At 43.4% G+C, this 20,213-nt stretch overlaps 1 protein-coding gene across 1 annotated transcript in view; it reads left to right on the forward strand.

Annotated features, from left to right (window-relative positions):
- The window catches only part of MYOCD (myocardin), a 97,655-nt gene that overhangs the window by 25,954 nt on the left and 51,488 nt on the right, over positions 1–20,213 (forward strand). The window contains exon 2 of the mRNA XM_084762830.1: positions 11,114–11,179. Coding sequence (XP_084618956.1) covers positions 11,114–11,179 — 66 coding nt within the window. The remainder of the gene's footprint in view (positions 1–11,113; positions 11,180–20,213) is intronic.

Below are 20,213 nucleotides of genomic sequence, written 5' to 3' on the forward strand. Positions count from 1 at the left end.
ACCTCTCAGGTCACAGTTCAAGCTTGTGCAGATGTTTTCAGTCTTGTTGACTTGGGTCTCCCAGTCCTACCCCGATATGCACGCGAGAGTCCAGTCCTATGCTTCTGATGGTTTAGACCTGCATGTGTGTAGACATCACTTAATTGTCATTCAGCAGGAAGCTGCTTCTCTGACAAGTAGGATTTATACCTCTTCTATTAAGGGAAACTATTAGGAGAACATGGCTCCTGCTTTGGGGACATAGGTGCTCACGGTGCTAGAACCTGCCACGCTGTCCTGAAGATCATTTGGAAATGTTCTTACAAAGCACTTCTCAAAAAGCAATTTTTTTAAAAGGAAATTGATTCTTCCAACCAGACATGAAATATAACCCACTAGTCTGAGACAATCTATTAATAACTTCTGTGGCACTAAGGCAAGACTGCCAGAGAGATGTGAGGAGCCCCTGAGTTCTGAATAAAGAGCAATTCAGGCCTTACCTGAAGCCCCCAATTCTGACAATGGTGCAGAAGTAGACAGAAAATTGCTTTGGTTTGGGAAGCTGAGAAAGACTGATTTCCACACAACGGAACCACAGCTCAGTGGTAAGCTCTTGCCTAGCAAGAAAGAAAGCAAGTATCCTTGCACGCACACACACACACACACACACACACACACACACACACACACACACACACTTACACACACACACACACAACAACAACAACAACAACAACAACAACATTTATCATCCTCATTATTAAAATGCTATCAGATAAAGCACCACCCTGATAAGGGTAAACTGCCAAGAACTCCTCCCTCCCCTCAGCTGCTTAAAACCAGTACAGCCAAGAGGAGGCAGAGTGAGAATTCTACAAACACCTGCTGTTTTCAGGAACTGGAGAAAAGGACTAGCCAAAAAGCAACCCTCTGCTGAGAGTATTTTTAGCTACAGTGGATCATCCGGGGCTTGCCAGGCAGGAGCTTGAGGGTCACCCGCAGCCTGGGCAAGCTGAAGGGGAGCAGAGAGAACAAAAAGGCTCTCAGGAACAGGGCTAAGCAATTGCTGTGCCCGGAGGGGAAGGCAGCATCATCAACCAGCACAGGCTAGGGCTAGCAAGCTTTCCACTTGAATCCTCAGAGCTCGGCAGAGCGACTCAGGCCACATGATGCCCGCTGAGGTTTGACTTCCAATCTCCCAGCTATGCTAAACCCAGAGAAGAAGCCACACAGGGGCAGATAGATTGCCAGGCTCATCCTTGGTGTTGCCTCTGGGCTGGAGACAGGAGGCTGTGAGGCAAGAAGGACCACGGTGGCTCAATGAGAAGCAAACAGAGACCCAAAAACAAAATGAAACAGACAAAACCCAGCAAGGACCAGGCACACACTTAGTGGAAAGAAAATCAGCACCACCTTTAGAGAGACCTACCACCTAAAGATTGCAAATTTTGCATTTTCTGTGACCAACTCACTCTGCTTCTAGGTTCATTCCTACAAATATTTTAAAGTACTAGAAAAAAACATGGTCAATGCACAAGGCCCTGGTTTTAACTCTCAGTTCCACCAAAAAAATGGAAAAGGTCACAGGCATAGCTCCAAAGAATACTTACTTTGGTTTTTTGTTTTGTTTTGTTTGTGTATGTGTGCTTCTTTCTTTCTTTTTATTTTTTACATATACATTTATATTATTACACATATATACAATAAACTACCTACAGCAAGAAGAACCATGAAATAATCAGGAATTATGTAAATGTTACATTCTTAATGTTTTGGCTATTTGTATTTGGCAGCCTTGAAGAAAACTTTCCTATCTTCGTGCATCTAAAATTCTGAATGTCAATCAAAATCTATCATATCTCATCATTATCAACTTAAAACATCTTATCTAGACCTAAAAACATCTTAACCCCTTAAAGCTTAATTGTAAAACTAAACTATCTGGTCTTCAACCCCATCAGAGACTTGAGAAGGGATAAAATTAATTACCTGAATATACCAGGAGTGCAGGTTAGCACCTTCCCAAATGAGAAGATGACAGAGACAGTTTGCTGCCTTAACAATCACTCAAAATTCTCTATAATGTTGGAGCATAATCTTCAGCCATCTGTCCCAGTATATCTGACATACATTTTTGGGAAGCAGGAACTATTGAGGACTTGCTTACCCTGTCTAGGCAGAGTTTGGCTATCGACTCTGCCTGCATCCAAGCTTGCCCATTTTTAGGCAGAATTCTGTCTGTGGTAGAAACAAGGACATTTTCCTGAGTGGCTTGTTTGCCGCATTTGAAGCCATCTCCATAAGGAGGTTCTTTGATGCTCATCATCTTCTTTGAGGTTGGCTGGGTGTAGCCAGGAGTTAACCTTTCTCATTGTCAATGGATGTTTATTTTCATTGGGGAGTTGGCTATAAATTACCATTGGTCTTATTTAGAGAGAAGACAAGGTTGGACTCAGGAATGCCTCTCTTCCTTTCTCTTTCATTCTTAGGTTTGGAGATAGGGGTTGAAAAGAACGAAGGGGGAATATAGAAATACATAGGGATGATAGGACAAAAAGTAGGTTATTGAATCTAGTCCTCAGCCTAATGCCTTACTTGTTACTCACAAGGTTATTTTTAATTCACTAGTGTAGAATTTTGCATATAGATGCAAAAAAGTTTAATTTTAGATACATTGGTATAGAATTCAAATTTAAGATTATTCTTCATGCACATTACATATATTTATACTCTAATATGTGGTACTATACCTATACAACTCAATTATAATACGAGGTTTGCTTCCAATACTTTGAAAGTACTATTGCAGGCTATTTAGGGTAAGTAAGTTATGCAAGTTAATTGTTAGTTGATCAAATCATGATTATATCAATCACTAGCCTATTTTATCATAAGAATATACATCCTAGGTGTAACAGACAGATGATTCTATAGAAAGATAAGGTAAAATAGTTGGATAAGGTCTTCAAACACCTCAGAGACGTACAGAATATAGAATTTGAAGGTGTTATTATTATTTTAAAGATGCACTGACAATGAAACAGGTTAACTCACCCCATTTTTAATGGTAAATGGTGTGGGGTTTCTTTGCAGCATTCATTCAGAAATCCAGAAGCTCAGATGGTGCAACTGAAACTGATTGTGCAACTCAGCAACTGAGATTCCTTTTGTCTTGTTAATTTTACTGTTTAAATCATTAATTTTTTTTCTGGCAGATTTTTTTTAACCCAATTCTTTTTTTTTATACCAAGTGTTTAAAAAAATGAGATACTGTGACAAAAAAATCATTACTTTGTGTAATAACTTTTAAAATTAATGTAAAAACATAAGAAACAACAACAAAACGTAAAGCTTGGAAATGAGCTGAATACCCTGTAATGGCCATTCCACAACCTAGATGATAGAATGCAAATGAGGAAGGAAGAAAATCGTTCTGTAGTTATTAGAGATGTGTATTTAAAAGGTTTTAAATAACATGAGAAAACAGTGTGATATCTTACTGATAAAAACCAGACAATGCAGGAGAACTCAGGATGCTTACCGCAGTTAAGCTTAAAGCCTCACAAGTCAGGAGTTACCATGACATCTCTAAGCTGAAAATAATGCCTTTGTCTATGGGGCTGCTATAATAAAACACCACAAGCAGGTTTAACTTATAAACCATAGAAGCTTGTTTCCGGTATTTCTGGAGTCTGAAGGGTCTAGGACCTGCAGCATCTCTTTTTAAAAGAGTTATTTCATTTTTAAGTGTGTGTGTGTGTATGTGTGTGTGTGTGTGTGTGTGTGTGTGTAAGAGAGAGTAGGGAGGGAGGAAGGAGGGAGGAAGGTAGAAAGACAGAGAGACAGAGAAAACGAATGTGCCCAAAAAGACCAAGTGAGAGCATCTTGTTTTCTGGAGCTAGCAGTTACAGGTCCTCTGGAAAAGCAGCAGGTGCTCTTTCCCATCTTAGCAGAGCCAAATATCTCCAGTCCAAGTTAATATTTATATCTAAACCTTGCTTTGAGCTTTATCTAAACCTGTGAACTTACAGATTTTAATTGTAATAGAATGCACATAACAGAAAATCCATCACCTTAATCGTTTTAAGTATACAACAGAGTAGCATGAAGCAGAGTTGCTGTGCTGTGCGACCACCATCACGTGTCTCTTAATTAACTAAGACTCTGAGTTCATTAAATAATAACTCTGCAGGCCCTGCCTCCAGCCCTGGTCTGGATAAGTCAACCATTCACAATGTGTTTGATCTGTGGGCACGGGCTCATCTCAGTTAAGATAATGTCTGCAGGGTTTGTTTGTGTGGTGTCACATCTCAGAATGTCCTTTCTTTGTAGGTATTGTCACCTTCATTCATGTTTGTGTTGATAGGCAGTAGGCATGTGGCTTCCACTCTCTGGATATTGTGAACAGTTCTGCTATGTACGTGGATATAAACGGATTTATTTTAACCCCCTGCTTTGAATTCTTTGAGTACAGGACCCGAATTGGCATTTCTGGGCCATATGTCAACTCTGTATTTGACTCTGTGATATTTTCCACAGCAGCTGCCCAGTGTCACAGCCACACCAGCAATGCCCGAGCATCCTTCTCCTTACCACCACTTGTGCTCTGTTTTATTAACAGTAGCCACCCTAATGGTTGGGAGGCAGTTGGCCTATCATTTTTCTGTTGATGAGACTCCTCTTGTCTGTCTCTGAGAAAGGACTCTTGCATCAGTCCTTCTGTATGCATTCTTTCTGTTGGTAAATGCTGACTGACATTCCTCCAGGTCAGACCGTTCTCAGTTGTACATGCACATCATGCCCCGCATTTGTGGTAGACTGTCCTGGCCATAAGCAAGCTTAGCATGTGGAGAAAAGACATGTCAGCAGGACTGGTTTTTGATGATTCGGGGTTTATAAGAGGAGACAGGAAGAGCCGTTAGAGAGGCACAGGCAATGAAGGACTCACGGCTCCATGGAGTATTGGCAATAATCTGGGGGCCCAGCTGTGTCTCCCAAGATACCAAACATGATCCTCACAACGGTAAGGATGGTTCCAGCCCCTGTGCCCAACCCCTTATCTGATGCAAACAGGAGCATGGCCCTTGGTAGAAGCTGACTGTCTCCTGTACCTCAACTAGCTGCCCTGATAGCCTTGGTCAGACCCATCTTCACAGTGCAGGATCCCAAGACCATGGCTTTCTCTTTTCATTTTGTGTTTGTTTTGTTTGTTTGTGTTCCATGGGTTAGTTTCTATCCCAGATCCACGTGGTTGATTATCATAAGGTGGGGAAAAGGTTGTATCTGCAGCATCAGGCTTAAGAGGGCACAGACTGATGGAGAAGAGCCGGTGTAGGAAATAGAGCCTGGGTGTTGGGAGGGGGGGAGCATCAGATACAAGGAGGAGCCCTGTAGCACACACACTGCACAAAGCAATTCTATGCAAGCTGGGCTTTCGGGTAACCCTGTAGCATTGTGTGGACACTACCAGTAGGCAGCATGCCGGGGATCACGTGAGAAGACCTGATCTAGGCCTGAGTGAATGATTGATAACATCTGAAGGCCCCAAAGATTTTCAAAAGTGCAACCGAACTCATACACCTGTCAGCAGAACCATATACTAAAGTACACATATGTGCACACACACACACACACAAACACAAAACACAAGCAACTTTGTAGTTTCAGAACATTTACAAAGCTCTTCAAAACCAGACTCTTCGGGGAAGAACACTCCAAAATAAGACTGATACTTACAGAAAACAAAAGAAAAAAGTGGGGGAGAAATGATCTTCTCTTCAGGGAAGTTGAGTTTTAATCTCTCCAACTAGAGTGTTGGAGCCATGAGACTAACAACTGCCTGTCTTGCCCTCCATGTACTAACAGGAAACAATACCTATCACACAGTAGGCGATCAGATACTGTTTTAATTGGTCAATTCTTTCAGCCTTCATGACTAGTAAAAAAAAAAACCTGGAAATTATTTTGCAGATAGAAATGAATGGTGTCAACTGTCACATTGTAGCAGATGCACAGAGTCAACTTACACTCTGAGCTCTTTGTGTGTGTGTGTGTGTATGTGTGTGTGTGTGTGTCTTTTCTTTGTTTATAACGCAATTTTACCAGTATTATTTTTATTGTCTCTTTCCTTGGATAATTTATCCCTATTACTTTAAGGCATTCAGCTAACAGGCTTAGGTTGCAGACTATTTCAAGGTGATACCCAGAGTGTCAGTGTCCAAGCCTTGACCTCTGAACTTTTTCGAGCCCTGTAAGTGGCAGTAAGGGACCTCCAAAACTCAGATTGTCTAAAATTAAGCTCATCACCCTTTTCAAATTGCTTTTGTCAACTCCATGGTAACTCTGATGCACAATCTCAGAATTCTTGACTGTTCAGATCTCTGCATTCTCTTAAAATCTGGAGGCCTGCACTCTGTTCAGGAATCTGATGAGCACCATGGTCCATGCCCAAGGGAAAGATGTATATGCAGACCTAGCTCCTTCTACCAAGGAGCCCTTGAGTTCCTACAGCATGTCAAAGGGTCTCACACAGTCTTTAGAGAGAGAGTAAGGTATATTTCTTTCTTTCGTTCAAGGAACCAACTTCTGCTGCTTCCTTTCCTAGATTTTTCTTTTTGGTTTCTACTCGGTTGTCTACATTGAGCCCAATTCTCAGTCAAAACAGCTTACTCTCTAGAGAACTGACGCAGACTTCAAACATGTTGATCTTAGCAGAGAGCATTGAATGCTTTTCTTTGTTAAGTTAAAAGTCCATGACATTAAGAGACGAGTTAATCAAACATTCTCATTAAGTGGCAGAAATAAGTAGAATGTGCAGCTTATCTGATGGATGACTTGGAGAACAATTTATTCATTTAAAAATGTATTTACTGTTTATTTGTGTATGGGGCAGTGTGTGTGTATGCGCGCACGCACATGTATATGTGTGTGTGCCTCAGTAAATGTATATATACTACATGTGTGCAGAAGTCAGAAGAGGACATCAGATCCCCAGGACCTAGAGTTACAGATGGTTGTGAGCCACCATGTGCTTCAGGGATCCTGTGGCAGTGTAAGTGCTTTTACCTGCAAAGCTAGCTCTCTGGCTCCCCAAATAATTTATTCTTATAGCAACATTTGAAAAAAATTTCACTATGAAAATTACGTAGGCCTGGAGCTAGGCGTTTATCACTATGCAGAGTGAGTTTTGATAATCAGTGTAATTTATTTAATAAATGTTATTCAGATTTTTGTTTATGTATTGGTTTCAATAAGATATAATTTTCAAAATATCATACATTTATTTGAGTTGATAAATTTATTAGCACACATCTTTAATGATAGTCTGTCATTATCTTTTTAATGTCTAATGATATATATATATATATATATATATATATATATATATATAGTTACATTCCAGTTTTCATTCCTAACATAGGTCCATTTTGTCCGGTTTTTCTTTTCTGTCAGTCTAGAAGGAAGTTGCCTGAGTTTATCCGTCATTCCTGACATCTGCTTTTAGCTGTGCTAGGTTTTTCTAATATGCATCTGCTTTCTCTTTTGAAGATTTCTGCTTGTCTTAGTCACTGTTCTATTTCTGGGAAGAGAAGCCATGACCAAGGAAACTCTTCTAAAAGAAAGCACTTAATTGGAGGGCTGGCTTGCAGTTTCAGAGGATTAGACCACTTATCGCCAGGCAGGGAGCATGGCAGCAGGTAGATATTGTGCCTGAGCAGTATCTGAGCGCTGAACCCAGGCAGCATGCAGAGAGGAAGAGAGAGGGGCCTGCCCCGCATGAGCTTTTGAAAACATCAAAGTCCACTCCCAGTGACACACCCCCTTCAAAAAGGCCACACTTCTGAATCCTTTCCAAACAGTTCTACCAACTCTTTACATGACTAAGCATACAAATATGGGAGCCGATGGGAGCCATTTTCATTCAAACCAGCATATTTCAATGTGTTTTAATCTCTATTGATACTATTTTATTATTAGGAGGGCATTCTCATTTTTCTGTCTTCTTAATGTAAAATCATAAGTCACCAATCTTGAGCCTTTCTTCCTTTCCCATTTGAGCATATAAATCTGACTTACCCTCTAGCCATGGTTACTGTTTTCCATAAATTACATCCTCCACTCATTGCCATTCAGGTCAAAGTACTTTTAATTTCCCTCATGATTATTTTTCTCCCTTTGGCCCGTGAATTATTTACAGTATGTAGCCAAATATTTTCCTCAGTAACATATTGCTCCTGACAGCTAATTAATGCCAGTCTGATCAGAAAACACTGAGTTCAGTTAAGCCCTTCTGAGGCTGGGAGTGGGGGAGGATGGTGCTTATCGCCTAGGGTGGCTCTGTGATGGTACCACATGCAGTTGTTGAGGGGCAGAGCTTTGCAACCAAGTCAGGATGTGAGTCAGTTAAGATACGATCACATACATTGTTCAGCTCCTCTGACCTGCTGGGGATGGTTTTCTTTATCTAGGTTAATCAAATGGTGAGAGAGGACACACTCATGTTGTCTGCGTTGCTATGTCTTACTAGTGATTGTCCATTGTATAATTCTAAAATGCCACATCTAAGCTCGTTTTAGTTACATTTCTGTATTTATCCTGTGGGTGTGTGGGGAGGAAGGGTGCGTCCCACAGTATGTGTGTGGAGATCAGAAGACCATTTTCTGGACCCCATCCTCTTCCTAGACCCTGCGAGTCCAAGGGTTCAAACCCACCCTGGTGGTCAGGCTTGGTGGCGAGCATCTTTAACTGCTGTGCCATCTCCCCAGCCTCTAAAATCCCCTTTGCTTCTAGGACTGCTCTTTGATTAGAAGTCCATTTCGTTGGAGAGTCTGATCATCACTCAGGCTTTGATACTATTTGGGTGGCAGACCTTCTCAATTTATATTTAATTGGAATCTTTATACTTAAAGTATGTCATTTGTAGCTAATATAGACTTAAGTAACAGTCTTTTAAAAGCCACTCTGATGATGTCTTTTAATTTGAGTGCTTTACTAACACATTTTAACCTAATGGCTGATGCAATAAGGTCTAAAGCTACCACTTTGTTTTCCGGTTACCCCCCTCTCCCCGCCACCCAATATTTCCTCTTCCTTTGGGTTGTTTTAATCATTTAGCATTCCTTTTCTAGTGGCTGTTAAAGGTATATTTCTTTTTTTTTTTTTTAAAGGGTGCTCTGGAGTTTATAAGATGCAATGTTAGTTTTGGGCATTGAAATCAATGGCCCATTTTAGTAAAAAGTATCCTGACAAGTACCTGAGACAACCAACATACAGAGGAGGAAAGGTTGTCCTGTTGCCGGGCCATGACCCGTGGGCCCTGTTGCTTTGAGGCTGCATATATATATGTATTCTATAACCCTGAAGTCTGTCACAATCCTCTGGAAATGGAGATTTCTCTGTGTTTAGTGTAGCAGACAATTAATCCACAGAGACACAAATGATGTGTCTAGAGTCTGCTCCACGGAGTCACTAGGAATCAGTGTGAAACTGGAGGGGGAGGGAGGGGAGGGACTGAGCTAGGGGTCCCTGCTCGCTCTTACTGTTCTCTTGCTTGATTTCCCCATCACACTCTGGCAGTCAGCAGCACTTAGCAGGCCACCACTCCCTGATGCCTCTGACCAGAAGTCTGCACTTTGATCTGCTTCTGGAGATGTAGCTGTCAGTAACGGTCACTTTCTTACTGCAGCTACCTTCAAGCCCAAGTTTCCAAAGTAGGAAGCTGAAGTCAAGTCATTTCTCCAAGTGTTGGTCCCCCTCTGAAATCTGCCTAATGTTTGCTATTCTTCAGGGTGTGTGTGTGTGTGTGTGTGTGTGTGTGTGTGTGTGTGTGTTGCACATGCATATGTGTGGTGTGTGTGTGGTATCTGTATGCATATAGGCCTGTAGCATGTGTATAGATATATGTATTTGTGTATGTTCTGTGTGTGGTATGTGTGTGCATGCATGTATATGGTGTCTCTGTGTGTGTGCATATGGTGTGTGTGTGGTATGTGTGTGCACACAAGTGTGTAGTGTGTGTACATGTATGTGCATGTATGTGTGCTGTGTGTGTGGCCTGTGTCTGTGTGTGTGCATGTATGTGGTGTATGTGTGTGTGTGTAGTTTGTTTATTGTTTACTATTTTTAATTAGTGAGAGGGTTGACTTAACTTCTGAGTGTACAAGGCAAAGCAAACCCTTCATCTCCACACTGTTTATGTCAGCTATTTTGTCATAGTGATGGAGGCTTATTACCAACAACTTAAGCCAATGACCGTAATGGAAAATCAGAATCCTCCTGAGAAAATAGAATATTCATAACGAAAAAGCTGAATTTCCAAAAGCAGAATGTATTTGAGGGAAGAGAGAGTGAAGAAAATTGTGAATATTCTGCTCATAAATTAAGATCCTGTACGACTCAGTGCTAACGTTTTTACAGGTACATGTTTTGTATATAATCTTCATGTTATGAGTATCTAATACATGTACATAATATAATGTTTGGGTAATTTATAGTGTTTTTTTTTTCCTAAGAGAAGCATAGTTCCAACAACCTCTAGATTTCCACAAGAATCCCTGGTTCTCCTAGTACTAGCATCCAGGCGGCACTGCAGACAGACACTCTGCTAATTATGTGCACACACTTGTGTTATGGGTTTTATGGCAATGCTAACAGGTAGGTGTGACTCCTATAACAAGTGAGAAATCTGAAGATCCAGGAGCTTAAGCAATGTGGCCGGGGTGCACATCCATTGAAGGGTAAAGACATGATCTGGGTTCTGATGGGTCTTCTCGGCTGATGTTTTCTTCGCTTTGTCTGCGCTTTGAAGTCACAGACTTCTAAACCAATAACACTTGGTCACAGGACTTGGTCACAGCCATCCTGGAGATGGTGCAGTGTAGAGGGGGAAGCACCATGCTCGGGAAATAACAGCTTCTTCAAGGGAGCCGACCACTCTAGCTTCTGTGGACGTGCAGTCCCGCCAGCATCCTGGCCCTCTCCACCTCTCTCTGCCCGCCACAGGAATGAAATGTGCTTCACAATAACGTGCAAAGCCCCTTCTGGACATTAAACCAGAAGGGCTAGGAAAGTATGATGAAAATACGCGACCTACTCTTCCCAGCCCAACTCACAAGCTCCTGCTTCCTTTTCCAAGTCTTACAGTTACGGCTTCAACAGCGAAGGACCCAGGAGCAGCTGGCTAGCCAAGGCTTGATACCACGTGAGTACTCGAAGCCCTTCCTCATACGGTCAGCATTAGTGAGATCTGGGGGATAGAAAGTGCCTAGTGATCAGTCTAAGTTGGTGTATCTCTCGCTCAAGGCCCCTTGAAATCTGTGTCTGCATAAGTCGAGATGGTGGATGTTCTGTCCAGGTACCCTCATCTGTCTAGAGGTTGTTCCTAAGATTCCAGTATGGTAGAGTTACTGTCCAGGTAAACTCAGTTTATGATGGGCATCCTTGGCTCTTCTGCTTTTGAAATTGGTTCTTCTAAAAGAGCCAAATGTAGGCTCTTCCCCACCTCCCTCATCTTTCTTGTTTGGGTTCAGCTATTTGAGTCCACAATTAATTGAATATTGTCAACTATTTCCTTTCTGTTCTAGCATAGTAGTATAATATTGAACTACTGCCCAAAATATGAGTCAAATAGGATTATCATTGGTTTCATGAAATAATTTGCGATTTTCTAACAAATAAGGCTAATTCTTAGTGACCTAGGGAAGTACAGGGAAAGGTGTCCTGGACATCATGAAATCACAGTTCAAATCTTTCTAGGTCAGATTGACTCTCTAAATAAAATTGAAAATCAGTATTCGTAGCGACACTTGCAGAAATTTGGGTTGTTGCACAATCCTGAGACATCATGCTTCAGATTGTACTGTTGTCAGACCACAGTGGTTAACACATATAACACTGAGGCCTGGACGTCTGTATAGAACTGAGCATCTTTAAGCCTTTTCTCCTGCAATGTAAGAGTAGCCTTCTTCATAGCTAAGCCTACAGATGGTAAGCAGCAGGAGATCTGGAGCAAAGCTCTTTAGAGTTTTTCCTGAGCCTAGAAGGGACAGATGGCCCTATAGTTTCAATACTGTTTCAGCAACATCATTCTGCTGGTGAAGAAGGCAGTGAGTTTGTGTCTGGTGTTTTAGCCTGGTCAACCTCCTGAAAGTGAGAAAGATGGAAGACAGATATCTGAGACTGGCCGGGTCAGAGAAGCATGATTTCCCTCAACCCTGCACCCTCAGTGGAGTTCCCATCTCAGTTTTGGATGAGGGCAGATGGGGAGCACACACTGCGGAACCTTCTAGATCACCGGAGTTTCACAATTGATTTAAAACAAAATTCAGTCCACATGCCCAAGTGCCGAGTCTGGATTTCACAGCTAGCATTTGGACAAAATTATTTTGAGGGTCTGTGGAATTAAATCTTGACTAAGTGAACAATAACAGGCAGAGACAGAGGTGACCTGGGGTTGTAGTTTAAGTGACACCTCTCACATCGGGTATGTAAGGCAAGCATATGTTCACTGGAGGGACAGAACGGGGAATCTGATATTTTCTTCTCAGAAGTTTCAGGTTCAAATAATGTAGATACCAACAAAATAGCTTTAAAATGTTTGGAGAGAATTTGTCACTCGTCCTCTGTGTCATCAAGACAATATCAGGGTGGCAGGGGAGTCCTACAAAGAATGAAATATTTCATCTGAAACTCAGCCAAATGCTAAAGGTTTGAGAGTCTGTAGCCAGCTCCTCCCAATCAGGGATTCTAAGCACAAAGCTCCTGAGGCAGGAAGGCATGTGGGTGTCGGGCACACACCAAAGGCTGTGTGGATGGACCCATTCTGCTTAGATCCCCTCAGAAAGCTAGAGAAGGGTCAAGTCCCTTCCCCGCTAGTCGGCTCAGACTCATAATAGGGAACTGAGCTGCCATGCAGTGCACAGAGGACATGTGCCTCAGGGCAAATGGTGACGAGAAGAGAGAGGACCCACAAGGGTTGTAGCCTCCTAAATTCAGTCTTTTGCTTTTTCTTATTCTTATTCTTCAAGATCTTCAGGAGAGGTTTAAAACACTCCTGGCGGTCAAATCCTTGTTCCTAGTTAACATCCTTGAAAGCGAAGCTGAAGATGTAAAAGACTTCCCGGACATCCTAGAGCAGGTTCGATGTGGCCCAGGTTCCTCTAATTTTAACTGCAAGAATTTAAGTATATGTGAAATAAGATTATTTGTTAAAAAAACAAAACAAAAAACATCTCACACTGCCCATGGTGTGAAGTAATGATAAGCCTCTCTGAAAGCTTTACAACTTACAGTAAACCGCCTACACACGAAACCGATGGCCGAGTTAGCGGGTTGTTCTACCCTGTTGCGCACATGGTTGTACATGGCTAACAGCAGCACCTGCCAGGCTTGGGCAGGGTTTGTCATGTTGTGGGGTTTTTTGTTGTTGTTGTTTGGCTTTACATTTGGTTGTCTCCAGAATGCCAAGCGTTTCTTCATGTGGCAGAGCTGAGGTCAGAACCCGTGACGCTCGGTGCCCACACAGACCAGACGCCCCAACCCCCCCTTTCTACCTGCGATGCTCAGGCCCCACACAGACCCTTTTTCTCACATGGTCAAGAAAAATCACTTTACGTTTGTGAGAACATTGTGACCCCAAATATTCAAGTAGACAGGTGAGGTGTAGCTCACGCACGGAAGGACCCTGGCTCCGCACTACAAAGACCACTGGGGAAACGTGAAGGATGAGCCAGTGGTCTCAGTGAGCTGTTTCTCTGTGACCAGCTGTGAATGACAAACCCCGTGACCCAGCCTCTGAGAGATGCTACTTTTTCTCAGAGTGATGATTAAATTCTAAGTTTTCTCCCCTTGGGCCCCAGTGAGCTGAGATGGACTTCCCACCTGACCACTCCACCTAGTTCAACAGCTTCGGTTGCCTCCCTCCCTTCTTCATGGCCATGCATTGTGCAGGCTCTGACGTTGCTGCTAAGTAACAAAAAGTCCACACCAGCAGCAACAACATTGCTTTTCAATCCCCGCCCCCAGTCACTTTACAAAGCATTTACTTTGTCCTTGTTTGTGTGTTATGAGTTTAAGGGTTTTCCCCTCTTCCAGTGCTGGAATGAAATTAAACACACCATCTTTTGATAAGAAGTGAAAATAGGTGTCTTCTTATATTCTTAGGCCACTATAGAACCGGAGAACATCTTAAGTGATGAGAAAACTGTTCTTTGGCCCTGGGTGGGAGGCCGAGCCAGACCCCCAGTTAGCTTTCACAGCGAGTTGTGAAGCTCATACTTTCCAAATAGCCATGAAGCCTAAAGCTTTGTTATGTAGACTAGTCTCCCAGATCCACATATGATTCTCAAGATGGAACTGCCTGCTTCTCCACCGAAGCTTGGGCTTAAAAGGATGATGCCTTCACAGCCTGCAGACTCAAGGCTGCAGAACATCAGGCAGCACGCTCTTGGGGTTTAGAGCAGGGCTCCCTCTCTCCTTAAAAGTGTCAAGGCAGGGTGTTACTTGCTGTTTTCACACACATTTCCTCCTTTCACTTCTTGGCCCTGAGTATCACTCTCGCAGGCAGACGCTTTTTTATTTTTCAACATTTTATTATTCCTTTGAAAGTTGCATTAAGAGTTTTGTTTATGATCACTTTTCCTCCTCCAACTCTTCTTCCCAGATACACACCGGCTTCCCTAGCCAACCAAGTTTGTATTGCTTTGTTTGAACCCATCAAGACCAATTTGTGATGGGTAGGCTTCCAATGGGAGGGGGAAGGGTATGCTCTTAAAGAAAATCATCTCTCCCTCTCCCGGGAGCTAAGAATTGTCAACAACCCCAGAGCTAGATACGGGATCCCATGCCCAGCTCCCATCTCTGTGCTACGGTTTGGTCTGGCTTGGGCTTGCTCCGGTCTTGAATTCAGCATCTTCAATGGCTCCATCTCATTCTGACTGCTTCCAAAGCCCTCACATAAAAGATGCTCAACCTCCTGAGTTAGATGCGTTAAAATGGCCATAGAGCTATGAGCGTCTGCTCAGAGTAAGGCTGAATGTAGGGCATACACATGGGAGTTGGACACAGTTCCTGAGTGGCTAAGGAGCTCCAAATAGTCCTCACTTAACTGTTTCTAGTGATAACTCAGGGAAAGCATAATAGAGCCCTTGGTGAGAGTGAGTACCTGTCATTCTAAGGACCTGAGTGTTCCCTCCTTCTCTGATCCTAAAGAGCATCTAAGGGGGACAAGGTTAGGGAGTGCAGGAATACAGCTGTCTTCCCGGAATGGAAAAGAAGAGGAAAGGAACTGGAATGAACATTAAAGGACCCGGGGACCAGAGAAGTCACTGTGTGCCCACAGGTTCAGAGAGAGCCACCTTTGGCTGGAGTGGGATCTCTGGGCAGCTTGAATCCAATGATCTGATCAGTGTAAATGAATTTCAAGATACAAGGAGCTGTCTATGAATGGTGCTGCCTTTATTTGTTTTGCAGACTAATCCAAGCTGCATCAGCCACATACTTACTGCAAAGCCTTGGTAAACCCCTGAACTCTGTGGCACCCCCCGAATAGCCAGAAGAATGACGGGCCCTCCCCGCACCCCTCGCCCATGCAGCCTCACCGTAGCTTTGAGACAGTCACTGGACAGAGTCTCTCTGCCTTTTCTCAGTGCATCAGCTGTCTTGGCTTCTCCCCCCCCTCCCCGCCCACCGCAGCACCTACCACACACTGTTGGCTGCCTGAGGAGAACACGGCACAAGGGGATTAATCTGTCTGCCTTTTCCCTTCTCCCTAACATCTCTCTGCCTCAGAGCTAGGGAAAGGTACCCAGAACCCCTCACCTTTCATGCCAAGCTGGATCAATTCTGACTTCTCTCTTCTCTTTCATCTCTCCTTCAATTTCCCAGTTGCCTGTTTCTTAAAAGGAAGAAAACCGGACATTAGAGACAGGCTTTGAATTTGTCTCTGTGTCTGTTAGGGGAGAAATTCCAAGGTGTTTGCATGTGTTGGGTCAGATTCTATACATGTATAAGCCAGGTCTTAAATGCCTCCAGCTACCTTGGGCAAATACACTGTTTTCAAACTCCTAAGACTATAACTTGGGCATAGAATAAGCAATTTATTACCAACTTGAGAGAGAAGAAGAACAAGAACAAGAAGAAGAAAAAGAGAGAAAGAGAAAAGGGGATAATTTGCAAGTTGTTATTCACCTGTATCCTGTATACTCATTACTCAGGGGAACATACTAGATGCCTCTTCTGTCTTTAAAGCAAAGCAGAGAGAGCAAACACTATGAAGTCCATTTTATAAGTGCAAAGCCAAGAGTGCAGAAAATCTACTGGATTAGTTCAAGGCTATACCAACCAGAAGTCTCAATTAAATGATTCCTAAATTCTTGGGTGCCCAGGATGCCTTTAATCACATAGCACCATGAGTATCTTGTCTGAAACAACTGTGTCTCCTCCCCTCAGAGAACCTTGTAAAGGGCTGGAAATTGACTCAGCTGTTCAGAGCTTTGGCTGCTCTTCCAGGGGACCTGTGTTCAATTTCCAACACCCACACAGTAGCACATCTGTAACTACAGTTCCAGGGGATCTAATGCCATTTTCTGGCCTCTACAGGCACCAGGAACACACATGGTGGACAGGCATACATGCAGGCAAAACATCTATATACATAGAATTAAAAAATTTTAAACCCTCATAAATGCTCATTATTAATTCGTGTGTCTTTTTTCAACTATGAATGGGCTACAAATTTACTGGCAACTGCTTTTTGCCATAGCTAGTATTTTCAAGCTACATTGCCATGACTCCTCCAAGCAGCAATGACAAAAGCAACAGTGTTGCTCACCCAAGCATCCTTTCTAGGGCCTGGCTCTGCCTCTTTCTTCATCCTTTTTACAGTACAGGAAAACCATCACTGACAATCTGATCCAGCACTTCTCTTTAGAACTCACTGTTTGCTTGAGACCCTCAGTAGGGGGTGGCCTTCCAAGCTCCACGCCTGTTGTTCTTAAACCTGCACATCAACATCACATGGAGGGTTTGTTCAAAGCCAAATGCTTCACCCTCACAATTTTAGAGGCAGAAGAGCTGGGACATCTCTAACAATTTCCCAAATGGTGCTGGGAATTGCCCGTCCCTGTGCCTGTGAGTGGAACCGAGACACAACCCACTGTGGCTCTTGGAATCTTACTCTATCGCTGTTCAGTGGAGTAAGACCAGGAATTCTCTCTGGGACTGAGAGATTCCCCCTAAAGGAGAGTCCACAATGCAACATGCCCACTGGGCTGCCATTCAACACCAAAACCCAGCCCTGTGCAAAAGAGGCCTCCTCGGTCTTAAATGAGTTCTCCACATTCTCAGCCTCTTTTCTTCGTGGAATCCCATTGGAGGCCTGAAGTCAGAGGGAAGCAGCAAAGGACCGCGGGAGGCCTGTCCTTATCTAGGAGAATGTTTATCCACACAGCTGACCCAAATTAGCTGGAGCTGTAGGGACAGAAATAGGAATAGCCTGCGACTAACCGCCTAGGCGAGAACGTGAATTCCCCCGTGAGGAGCGATTAATCTTCCTCCAGGGGGACAAGTCAGATGTGTGGCTGACTGGATTTATAGTCGAATTCTAATTTGAAATCACATGGACTTATTTTTTTAATTTAGAAATCCAAATTCCTTTTCCATCTTAAATGTCAGGGTCCTTTAAATATGAAATTTTGCCATTTGATACTCCCTGGGCTGGCAGCAGAAGTGGTCCTTTGTGTATTTAAAAAAAAAAATCAGCTGAGGGAGGCATTAGGATTTTTGGAGGCCTGGAGGGGAGACAGCTAGAGCCTACATTCCCTGGCGTCACAGAGAAGGCAAACCTCAACCCCAGGGCCTCTGCAGGGGAGTTTTCCACAATGTGACCTCAAGCTAGTGCCCCACAGCACAGCCAACCCCCCACGGCAAGCTCCGGGGAGAGCATTTGTTTGATGAAGGCCGCATGTAGACCTCTCCATATTCTTCCCAAGACCTCAGTACATGGACATAGCTTTCCAGCCTGCAGTAGAAGGTTCTAGAAGACCTTTGTGTTCCTAACATCAGAGAAGTAGGCCTAGACTGTGTCAATCATTTCGCAGGAGAGGAAGTGGCACAGTACTGAACTGTAGCTTTGTGTAAAAAAAAAAAACAAAAACAAAAACAAAAACCAGTGCAGGAAATGCACTGTTTCTCAAGGGCATGATAAGCTCCACTAGTGAGACTTGGAGGAATCTCAAAGATGCAGAATTAGGAGTTCCTTTCAGGTCTCAAGCTTGGTTAGGATCAACTGTGTGGATCAGTAAGACAGCTCAATGACTAAAGACATTTTCTTCATGAATCTGACAACTTGAGTCCAATGCCCAGAACTCACACAGTGGTGACAAGAGAGATCCCTGCCCTACAAAGTTGTCCTCGGACTTTTACACATGTGCCTCATCATACATGCCCCACATGAATGTCATACATACAAAGGCACACACACACAAAATTAACAAAGTGAATTTTAGAAGACAACAATTTTTCTTTAGAACACGGGCAATATCTGAAGATTATCCACTTTATTTCCCTTGGGGGAACCCATCCAGGAAAATCTCAGTATTCTTCCTCATCAATTAGCAAAGACCAGCTCAGAATCAGTTCCTTTACTGGCAATGAAAGTACTTCAGCGACACCTAGCATCTGATGCTTAGCTCCATAAACACGAGGAGAGGCAAAGACCTATTGGCTCACTCCTTACAGGGGCCCAGCTAGACCCTGCAGCATTGGTAGCTTGGTGAACGGGGAGAGCCGCTCCAGACATTCTCGGTGCAAGTTTCCAGAGATCAAATTCACAAGGTACCCAGATTCCTGCTGGAGAAAGAGCATAAACGACAGTAGCACTACATATTTGCATCTCTGAGGAAGAAAGGGGGTGCCCACAGTAGTACGTAAGGCTAAGAGGCCCACTTTAAGACTAAAACAGACAGTCAGACAGATGCTGGAAATTCAGTTTCCAGGTCAGGGTGAAATGTGACATTCCAGCAAAAAAAAAAATCTATCTTTTTTTCCCCCTTTGAGGAAGAGCCTGTGTAGCTCTAGTCGGAGTGAGAAGGGAAAGTGTCAACAGAATTGGGTACAAAGCAGCCAGCTGGGACAATTTGGGCATGGCCTTTGTTCACCTTTGTCAAAGTTAGAGTGAGGCAGGGAAACTGATAGAGCATGTCTCATTAATATCCCAAATAGCATCCTACCTACAGAATAATACAAGCAAGCTCCGCTGTGTCAGCTGGACCTCCACCAGGTTATTGGGGAAAGAGTGCTTAGTTTAGTGCAGTCTTCAGGGTTGAGTGTGCATATATAGGTACAGATAGATCACACACACACACACACACACACACACACACACACACACACACACACACACACACACACACACACTGACCTGGCCAGAAAACTAATTCTAATTCAAGATTTGGAAGACGACTTCCTTTGCCTGTGGCGTAAAGAATGGACACCCGCTAGCTAGAGTATTTGTAGACTCTGGATCGTGTGTTTTATAAATGTATCCAGACTTGCAATTAATGCTAAAAGAAAAGCAACGCAATTCTGTTCAGCCTCTGCACTCGCAATCAGACGTGGTTGTCTGTGGCTTCCAACTGAGATTGCTCCCAAGGAGCCAACACAAAATGCAGATTCGTGCAGAAGGATGCTCTGCATTTTTGCCATGCTGAGAGTATGGAAACGTGAAGATGTGCTCCGAGAACACATGGGAGGATGGAGAGAGGAGTTGAAGGGCTAAACTGGTACAGGCAGTCTGTTCTGCGCTGCTCTGTGCTGGCGGACGTGACTGCCTGAGAGGTCTGTGTCCACTGACAGAGAATAGTTGGGACACCACTCCTGGAAAAAGTTTAGGGAATGAGAGGACCTGGGATCCAATGGCACAGCCCTGAACAATTCAGTCCATTTCTGTGGACCTCAGTTTCCCCACTTCATTTAGGGTTGGGATTGGAGTTCACTGTCTGTTCCCATGGCCCCTTCTAGCCCTCGTATCTGAACCTCTGCTTTTCAGTCAACACCCTCCCTCACATTGTACATCCAAAATATAGTTGCTTCCTCCAGTATTCCCATGTACCTTGGACCACAACCATCCACTAAGCTTTTAGAACTAAGGGCACAGGAAAGCCAGGGAGGGTATTAGTTGCCACACTTAGTGTCTTCCTTATTCTAGGCCCCCTGTTTCCTCAGAACCTTGGCATGGC

This window comes from Acomys minous (assembly GCF_964271855.1).
Source record: "Acomys minous genome assembly, chromosome: 16".
NCBI classification, from domain to species: domain Eukaryota; kingdom Metazoa; phylum Chordata; class Mammalia; order Rodentia; family Muridae; genus Acomys; species Acomys minous.